This window comes from Hippopotamus amphibius, chromosome 8 (assembly GCF_030028045.1).
Source record: "Hippopotamus amphibius kiboko isolate mHipAmp2 chromosome 8, mHipAmp2.hap2, whole genome shotgun sequence".
NCBI lineage: Eukaryota > Metazoa > Chordata > Mammalia > Artiodactyla > Hippopotamidae > Hippopotamus > Hippopotamus amphibius.
The window spans coordinates 137,324,813-137,335,009 of record NC_080193.1 but is presented as its reverse complement, the minus strand read 5'-3'; the positions used below and the strand labels follow the sequence as shown (position 1 = coordinate 137,335,009).

Here is a 10,197-nt window from a genome sequence, read left to right as displayed (position 1 = left end):
TGACATGCAGCTAAGTTTGAAAACGCTCTGTGAGAAGGGACATGCCCAGACCTCCCAGGAGGTGTTAAATCCTGATACTAGGTTTATATCCATTTCTATAGAGTTAAAACATCACTGTTGTCCAGTGGTGTATTAGCTTCCTATTGCTGCTGTAACAATTTATTATAACCCAGTGGCTTGAAACGACACAAACGTATTGTCTTATACTTCTGGAGGTCAGAAGTCTGAAATAGGTCCTACTGGGCTACAGTCAACGTGTCATCAGAGCTGCATTCTTTCTAGAGGTTCTAGGGGAGAATTCATTTCCTTACTTTTTCCAGCTTCTGGAGTTAGCCTGCATTCCTTGGCTCATTTCTCCCCTGACCATAGAGAGAGATGATGGTAAGAAAGGATAAGGGTGGGGTTTCCCTGGTGGTCCAGTGGTAAAGAAACTACCTTCTAATGCAACCGGTTCAATCCCTGGTCAGGAAATCAAGATCCCACATGCCGATGGGCAACTCAGCTCGTGCCACAACTACTGAGTACACACACCTCAACTAGAGAGCCTGCATGCCTCAACGAAGATCCCATGTGTCTCAACTAAGACCTGATACAGCCAAAAAATAAACAAACAAACTAAATAAATAAATAAATGTAATTTAAAAAAGAAAGGATAAGTGGAAGCCCCTAGAACTGTCCTTCCACATCCACATGGTAAGCCAAAAGTAATACTGCGTCCCTGGGCAAGTACAGAGATTGGTGTCCTGAAAGATGCAAGAGTGCTGGTTCCCTACCTTATACTCAGTTAACTTCCCTGTTCAGCCCATATGAAAGATGGATTATGGAAAAATGTCAGCTGCCACTTCCAGTGTGGTAACTTACTGCATCAAACAATACAATCCTAGTATCTATGGCTATTAGCCTGAAGAATACTTATTTTTTTTCTTAAGGACTATTCAAAACTGTTTGCCATCACCTGGAAAGATCAGCAGTATATTTTCACCATCTTACTTTAGGGCTATGCTTTCTATCATAATATAGTCTCCTGGGACATTGATCATCTTGAAATCCCATAGAACATCACATGTGGCTGTTACATCACGTAGTGCCATTATGCTAACTGGACCTCGGGAACAGTAAGTGGCAAGTTCTTTACCTGCTTTACCAAGACAAATGTGACCGCAGACTAGAGGATAAATCCCATGAAAACTTTTGCAAAGTTTCAAGGGATTCAGCAGTCTAGAATATGTCAGGATATGCCCCCTAAAATGAAAGATAAGTCACTACACCTTGTATGCCCACCACAAAGAGAAACAATGTTTGCTGGAGCACTTTGGATTTTGGAGATATCACACACCACAGCTGGATGTGCTTCTCCAACCTATTTGCTCTGTAGCATCTAAGGCTGTCTATTTTGAATGGAACCTAGAGCAAAAGAGGGCTTCCTGGGTCTAGGCTATAGTGCAAGCTGCCCTTATATTGGATCTTAATGACCCAGCAGACAACAGTTATTTGAAGTGTCTATGGTAGCCAAAGCCTCTGGCGGGCCCCAATAGGAGAATCACAGAAGATCTGCCTAGGGTTTTTAGAACAAAGTCATACCCTTTGCCAATTGATCAGTTACCTATCTAAGGTACCCCCAAACTTTGGGACCCATCTTAGATGCAGGCTGCAACAGTCAGTGACTATTCACTGTATGAAAATCAGCTCCTCTCTTTCTATAGGGTCCTGGTAGACACTGAACGTGTGATCATGGAACCCTTAGTATATTAGTGTGCAGATGGGATGGTTTAAACAACAGCATTTTATCGTCTGACAGTTCTGGAGGCTAGAAGACCGAAATCACGGGATCGGCAGTGTTGGTTCCTTCTGAGGCCTATGAGGGAAGGAGCTGGTCCAGGCCTCTCTCCTTGGCTTGTCGGTCATTGTCTTCTACTTGTGTCTCTTCATATCATCTTCTCTCTATATGTGTCTGTCTCTGTTTTCCAATTTTCTCTTTTTATAAGGATACCTCTCATATTAGGTACCACCCTAATGACTTCTTTTTTAACCTGATGATTTCTACAAAGACCCTATCTCCAAATAAGGTCACTTTCTGAAACACCGGGGATTAGGACTGCAACATACCTTTTTTGGAGGGGACACGATTCAACGCATAACTACACAACCTGAGCTACGATAATGAACTGGTTGTTACCTGATCCACCAATGATAAAGTTGGGCATGTTCGGCCATGTCCCATGATTTAAGTGCAAATGGTACCTATAAGACACAGCAGATGAGCACAAGTGGTCAGACAGCACAAAAAAAATCAGACTTTGCGAAGGAACTTATGGTTACCGGGGCGAAGGGTAGGCAGAAGGGATAGTTAGGGAGTTTGGGATTGACATGTATGCACTGCTATGTTTAAAATGGATAACCAACAAGGACCTACTGTGTAGCACAGGGAACTCTGCTCAATACTATGTAAAAACCTAAATGGGAAAAGAATTTGAAAAAGAATAGATACAGGTGTATGTATAACTGAATCACTTTGCTGTACACCTGAAACTATCGACTAGTCGACTATACTCCAATATAAAATAAAAAGTTAAAAAAAAAAAAGAAAGAAAGAAAATCACATGAGCAGTGAACTTAGACTCCATGGTGCTTCTCCCACTGCTGGGTGTCTCTCCTTCAACACACATTACAGCCCCTCTCAGGGATGCTCTGAAATACAGTAGAAAGAGAAATCTTCCTGACAGACAGAACTTGCAGTTGTACATCTGTTTGCCATTTTTCATGCAAAGCGAGATGGCCTAATATAAGATTTACCCTCATAGGTGGTGGTTAATGTGCTGGCCAGCTGGTACCTTAGGAACTTGAAAAAAAAACCAAGATTGAAAGACTAGTGATGAGGAGGTCAGTGGGGGAGATTTAGGAGAGAATGACATTTTTTTTTTTTTTTTGACAGGAAAGAAGTGGATTTATTTAGAGAAGCACACTCCACAGACAGAGTATGGGCCATCTCAGAAGCTGAGAGCAGCCAAGAATCTCTTGAAGTTGGCAGAGTGTGAAGATATTTGTGTTTCATGAGATACTTTCCAGAGAACAAGATGATCTGCCCCATGGAGGTCTGCCAACTTCCCCCAGCTTCCCTGGGCCTCGCTGAAAGTATCGTGTCGCAGTACAGGTATGGAGGTTAAGCACATGCTCAACTGTATGGACTTCCCTCCTCCATTGCTGAGTGTACAAACTGGTGAGAGCAGGGGCCAACACTGAGCCCCCAATGCTACCATTCCCTGTAGGCCTTGAAAGACAGCCTCTCTTCCCAGCTCCACCTCACAGGCTGCAATAACACTGTTGACTCAACTTCCCCAGCAGCTGGAAGAGGGAGGAGGGAATGGATAGGAGAAATACTTATAAGGGCAGAATTGAGAGGAAATGATGGCCAAGTGAATGTAGCAGGAGAGTGGAGAAGAAAAACTGAGATGACTCAAGTCTTTAGCTTTTGTAACTGGTGAGTGGGGACACTTTTAGTGAAGACAGATGTTCACAGACGAGAGGGCTGAGGCTGATGGAAACAATGAAGAGCTCAGTTTGAGCCTCTGGAGGCGGGTGTGGATAAGTGGATGTGTTGTAAGCGACTAGTAGCCAGAGGGGAGAAGATGCCTGAGTTCAGAAGCAGTGTCTGGACTGGAGATAAAGGATGGAAACTGAGATGTCTTCATTATTACATGGTAATGCCTCATAGGCCTTAGCATTTTTAATCTTTTATCTCTAACTTTGGACAGAGGCTTTGTTTTGCAACCCAGTGAGCAAGCAGAAGAGGCCTTTCAGGGAGTAGCAGCACTTATCCACAAGAGAGGAAGTAACCATAGAGGGGCCCTAAGTGCAAAGTTTCACCTGTGTATTTCAGACTGAAAGTGCCAAGTGCACACATCTCATCTGTCTTGTCCCAGTTCTCTGTCTCCAACAGCTAAATGAAAGCCTGACACTTTGTATCCACTCAAATGTTTGTGGAATGGGTGAAACAAACAGGAGGATGTGGGGATGAATGAATGAAGGGAAAAAGGAACCAGTGAAGGAAAACTACAGGGCATCATGGGCACCTGGGGGAAGAAGCCACACCTGACCTTTTACTTTTTTCCAAATCTCTTTGCAAGGCTGAAAGATGAAAGGCCGTGGGGAGTAGTGGTTAAGAACATGGACTCTGAATTCAGGTTCAACGACCTGGGAGCTGCCTTGACTTGGCCAAGTGACTTAACCTCCTGTGCCCAGGCTTCCTCCCTGTAAAATAAACACAGAAATGCTTAGAGCGGCTCCTGGGAAAAAGTACGTTCCACATAAGTGTTATTGTTATGATTTTTGGCATCTTGATGAGAGGGTAAGCCTGCAAGACAAGCCAGAAATCCCCTGCGGAGAGTGAATCCAGACACTTAGCCTCTAAGGGCCAACCACAAGTGAACAATCACTTTTTCTCTCTCTCGGACTTCCAGAAGCGTTAAACACCCCAGAACTCCCCAACATACCATTCCCTGGCCGAGGACAGAGGCCTGGGTTTTAGCCGCAGCTGCCAGCCGTGGGCTGTGAGTCTGCAGAGCCCCGCGCCCTCTCTGGGCTGGGTCCCCTTGCCTGCCCACGCGGCGCTGCGGGAATGGAGCGCAGGGGGCCCTTTCCGTTAAGGCGGACCATGGTCCCTCGGGGCTCGGCTTCGGAGGTCGGGCTCCGGCTAGCCGCCGCGGGGGCTGTCCCACCCCTCCCGCGCGCCCCCAGCGCCCCGCACCCCGCCCGCCCCGCAGCCGCCCGGGGCCCCGCGCGCGCGTGGGGAGGTGCCTCTCGGGCGCCCCCCGGCCCGGACGCCAGGACCCGGGGCCAGGCGCGCCTTCGCGCCGCAGCCGGCCCGCGGCTCTTTAGACCCAGCCGGCGCGGCACTCACTAATATTTAACTCGGGGCGGACACGGGAGCCCCGGGGGCCGGCGCGCGCGGAGCCGCGGAGCTGCACGCGCGTCCGGGCGGCTCGCGGACTTCTGCCTGCGCTCTCGCTCCCGACGCTCAGTGCCGAGGAGACGCCGACCATGAAGGTGAGTGAGGAGCCGGCCTCCACCCCCCAGGGCCCCAGGGGCGAGCCGTAGCTGCCGTGTCACCAGACTCTCCCCAGATAGCCCCACAGGCTTGCGGTTCGCATTAGGCGGAAGCTTCAGGGTTCTGCTCGGACAGGTGGAGAGCCGCCCCGGGGCTCTCGCCGCGCTCTCGCGCCCGCGGGGCTTCTGCTGGAACCCAGGCACCGAGCCTCGGAGGATCTGGGGAGCCACCCGCAAAACGCACGCCTGAACCCTCGCTTGGCTTCTGAGTTGCAGGCGGAGAGCAGCCAACATTAAAGTGCTCAGAGGCTAAAAGTTCAAGGGAAAGCGCTCTGGCAACCTCCGACTGGCGCGCTCCAGACCCTCCCAGCCCGCGGTGCCCCTCTCCCAGTGCGCGCCCGTCGGCAAAGCCCGCTGCCTCGGGTGCAGCCCAGGCCCCGACCCTCTCACCCAGACTGGGGCCAAACGGCTGGCTCTAACTGGACGTGATCTGCCTGGCTTGCAGACAGTGTGGAAGGTGCTCCTGGGACTGCTGGGGATCGCTGCGCTGGTCACCGTCATCGTCGTGCCTGTGGTTCTGCTGAACAAAGGCAGTAAGTTTAAAACATTTGAAAACGGTAAGACAGTTGGAGACCCGGATCAGGTTCTATGCGACTACACCAAGGAGACCTAGGAGTGTAGCTGAGGACCGGGTGGGACCAGTGTGCCAGGTCGTCGCAGAGGCTTCGCTGGCGTGGTTGCTGCTTCTCGTGTAGCCTCCAGATTCGCTTCGTTGGTCTCCAGTGTTTAGGCTTGCAAGCGCCTTGCACCTGCCACGTTTTCTGTGTGGCAAATACATACTTCCTGAAACTAAGGGGAAGTTTTAAGATTTCTTTTTGTTAAATTTAAATTTAGTACACCTGAATTTAAATTTTAAAAAAATGAAAACTTTCGTGGTTGTGATTTTCAAAGGAAAAGAGGCAGTGTTCCCAGATCCCAAACAGTAGTAAGGATGTCATAAGGGGAGAGAAAAAAAATGAGAAAGCCCCCAAACAGAGTGCATGGGGAGCCCAGGTGGTCTTCCCTCAGGGATGATGGAAATCCATCAGCTGGAGAGTTGGGATGCAGGAAAATAATTGTTTGACCACTTAGAGGAGTTAGTATTTCAGAGTTAAATCACAAAGCTGGTGTCCATAGTAATACTCAGAGGAGGTGGGATCAGTGCTGTTTGGCGGATTCCTTCATTCCTTCATTTAAACCCACCTTGGTTTCTTTTAGCTTGCCTCACTGTTCCAGTTTAGTCCTAGCTCTTCGTATAAAACATTCATATAATGAAATACACACTATTGGATGCAAACAAGTGAGAATAACTAGTTTGGGTCTCTTCTGGCCCTACTTTCTTTTTTAAATAGTTACTTTCATTTAAGTATTCACATTTTAGTCAGCCAACTGAAGTGTTATCTCTGATGGTCTAGTCAACCAGGAAATGTGTAGACAGTGCTTATATACTGAGGGGTCTTATCTAGACTTCGAGGTGACAGTTTGGAATTAGTTTGTAAAACTGTCAAAAACCATGCCTGGCCAGCAATTTCAGGGCCAGAGCAAAGGTGGCAAAGGTTAAATAACTGAGTGTGTTGACCTGTTGGTAAGGATGCTCAGTTACTTAAGAAAGCTGTGATTGCTACCAATTTAGACTATTAAATGGCAGGCATCTGTCCATTTTTTTGACTCTTTGTTGTGAACTGGTAAAATATAACTGCTTTCATAAAGTGGCACTTTGTATATTTAAACAACCACACACACAAAGCCTTCCTGTGGGAAAAGGATGGGTCACCCATACAATCAGTAAATATTCACATGACCTACATTATGTTTCAGGAACTGCGCTAGTTGCTGCAAATCCAAAGATTAAATTTTATAAATATAAAGATCCCCAACCTCAGGAAGTTTATAATCTAGTGGGAAACAGATATGCAAACAAATCAAAGTAACCTGGATAGTCTGTTCATTTCTGAAATATTGCTGAGGCACCCAGACATCCTTGGAAGAATGGGTAAAACTGTAATTATCAGAACTTCCCTTCAGGAAAGTGGAAAGGAACACCAAACTTTGATAAATAAGCCACTTAAGAAGGCAGCGAAATGGCTTAGGGGCCTGGATCATGCAGTTGCCTTCCATGGGGTTCAGTTAAGTTAACTACAGGGATCTAGTTTTGCTCGGTGGGGCATATAGACTGGGGAGGGGCTGTCTTGCCATCCACCTTAAACCATACTTAGTCTCTTCTCCAAATGGAATTTGAACAGATTTCAAGAACATTCTCCTGACGGGGACTTCCAGAGAGGTTCACATGTCTCCATCTCACTATTATGATTCAGTGAGAACATTTAGAGAGGTTTGAGCAAATTTTCTTAGGGTATTAGAAGGATCACTTCTGGGAAAGTCTGGGAAGACTTCTCACATAAGATTTCTTCTGTGGGGAGGCCTGAAGAGTTAATATCCGTTCCTGGAGATAAGTTTTAGCAGAAAACGTGAATGACTTGTGAGTCATCGTAGAGACACAAGATCATATCCTCTGTCTGGGATCATAAAAGGACTCCTAGCAAGAGAGAAGTGTGGGCACAAGGACTTTAACCTTTAGATGATGAAGAACTCTAGCATGCCTGAACCGTGGGGCATGACAGTGGGAAGGTGGGTTGATGTGGGACAAGCCTGGAGGGGAAGCAAGGAAAGTGTCCCAGGAGACTGATGGTGCCGAGCAGAATTTGGAGGCTCTAGAGCTACTCAGAAACATGAATGATTAGACTTCGGTAATTAGAAACGTAGGGAGTAAGGCGGTAGGGTGGCTAAGAATGCCTCTTGGACTACTTGGTACAGATGTGGTTTCATTGTGTGCTTTATTTACACTTTCACAATCAAGTGACTTTGTCTTCTGGTATTTCTTTTTTTTAATTTCTTTTTAAATTTCTTTCTTATTAAACAAATTTTTTTGGCTGCGTTGGGTCTTCATTGCTGCATGCAGGCTTTCTCTAGTTACGGCGAGCGGGGGCTATTCTTCATTGTGATGCACAGGCTTCTCAGTGCGGTGGCTTCTCTTGTTGCAGAGCACAGGCTCTAGGTGCATAGGCTTCAGTAGTTGTGGCACGCAGGCCCTAGAGCAAGTGGGCTCAGTAGTTGTAGCTTACAGGCTCGGTAGTTGTGATTCGTGGGCTCTAGAGCACAGGCTCAGTAGTTGTGGTTCACGGGCTTAGTTGTTCCACAGCATGTGGAATCTTCCCGGACCAGGGATCAAACCCATGTCCCCTGCATTGGTAAGTGGATTCTTAACCACTGAGCCACCAGGGAAGTCCCCTCTTCTCATATTTCTTAATTGGCATGTATGTATATTTGAGGAGAAAAGGGAAGTTATCTTGTTTCAACTCCTACCTTATCATAAGGAACAGAGATAAAAGCTCAGGACTGCAGCATTTTTACTAAATCAGCAGTACCATTCTTGGGCTGTGCCACAGGAAGGGACAGCCTTTTTACAAAGAATCCAGAGTCATCACCCAAGAAGTTTCCTCCGTATTGTCAATCTAGGTTTTAAAGTCAAACAAAACCAGAAAGGAAGAGAGGAAGGGAGGTGGGAGAGAGGAATATAAAAGGAAAGGAGGGGAAAGGAAAGGGAAGGGAAGGGAAGGGAGGGGAGGGGAGGGGAGGGGAAGGGAAGCAAAGGAAAGGGAAGGGGAAGGAGAAAAGAAAGAAAGATTTTGATAGAACAACAAAACAAAGTCCTAGATTATGTGGGAAGCAAAGAAATAAAGAGCCAAGGGAAAACAGGTGAAGAAATGAGCAAACCCAAGGTCATCCCCTGAGAGGCTGGTTTGAAAGGTTAAGTGCTTCTGTATGTAAAGCTGACTTTAGCAGAACTCTGGACACACCCAGAGCAGAGAGAGACTGAGACAGAGAGAGACAGAGGTGTAAGCTTAATACTGCTAATAAATTGTTTTAGAGTAAAAACTCCTCGAGGTCAGGAATTATGCATTTCACCAAGCAAAATTAAAAACTCACCTCTTTCTGTATGTATAATAAAGGATTGTATTTTGTTTTAAATCCCTCAAATATCCTAGTAGAGAGGGATATTGCATATTTGGACATTCAGTTTCTCAGAGAATCAGAAATAAAATGTATAAAAATAATTTACTCACAGTGGAATTGTAGAAATCTTCATGGCTTAGAAGCAATAAAACCTCACTCAGTATTTGTGATCCCTTTAATTCCCTCTTTACATTATATTATAGGCTGAGTTTTTAAAATAGTTGTCAAATAATTTTATCATTGAGTTTTGCTATTTGTCAGATAGTTTTCTTACTGGATTTTGTTATGGGATAGAGACATATCTGTTCTTCTTGTGTTCTTCCCACTGCTGTAGCAGTAAATTTCCTCAATATCTTCTTTCAGTGCAGTGGAAATTGGACTGCTCAGCTATCCACCAGTAATAAAAGAAAACCCAAATGTGAAGGAGGAGACAGGAATAATCAGAGAAAGAAAAGATAACATCTATGAAGTTTGCCTGAGGAAGTCCAGGATCTATTCCAGGTTTAAAAGCACAGAAATGAGCCTGAATGAAAGCTTTGTGTATTTCAGAGAACAGGCTCTAAACAGAGAGCCCTGTAAAAGTTGCAGTTGACTCCAGCTCGCTCAGTTATCAAGCTTTGTCGAATGCTCCTGAGGTCAGTGGGTTGGTCTTTTTCAGGTCAGCTATTTTGGTTCCCTAGCTATATAGCATGTGCCTTTAAATTTCTCTATCTTAGACATCTTGCCTCTCATCTTAAAAGGGATTAGAGAGAAAAAGGAAAGACTATTTGACCAATTGATGGTTAGAGAAAAATGACCTTAAGAGACTGACTAGAGCTGGATCAGTGTACTTGAAATTTTAAGACTTAACAAAGTGCTGAGCCTGGGGAATGTGACTGTAAGAATATGCAGGACCACCCTCCTTGTGGAAGAGAAGTTACAAAGATGTAATACTAACCAACATGGATGCACTCTGTGCCAGGTATTGGGCTGGGGGCTTTCCATACACTTATCATTTGATCCTTACAACCCTTTGAGAGAGGCTATTATCTCCACCTTTACAGAAGATTTGCAGAAACCTTGAGCAGCTGTTTGAGTCATTTATTATTGCATGATGAATTG

The 10,197-nt window shown here is 45.8% G+C and overlaps 1 protein-coding gene across 3 annotated transcripts in view; it reads left to right on the top strand.

The window, feature by feature from the left end:
• Nucleotides 1–4,815: 4,815 nt before the first annotated feature.
• The window catches only part of DPP4 (dipeptidyl peptidase 4), a 77,055-nt gene continuing 71,673 nt past the window's right edge, over nt 4,816–10,197 (top strand). The window contains exons 1-2 of one of the 3 annotated variants that reach the window (XM_057744517.1): nt 4,816–5,043; nt 5,549–5,660. In XM_057744517.1, the coding sequence (XP_057600500.1) occupies nt 5,038–5,043; nt 5,549–5,660 (118 nt within the window). In that variant the 5' untranslated portion in view covers nt 4,816–5,037. The remainder of the gene's footprint in view (nt 5,044–5,548; nt 5,661–10,197) is intronic. The other 2 variants (XM_057744518.1, XM_057744519.1) reach the window with 2 other exon arrangements.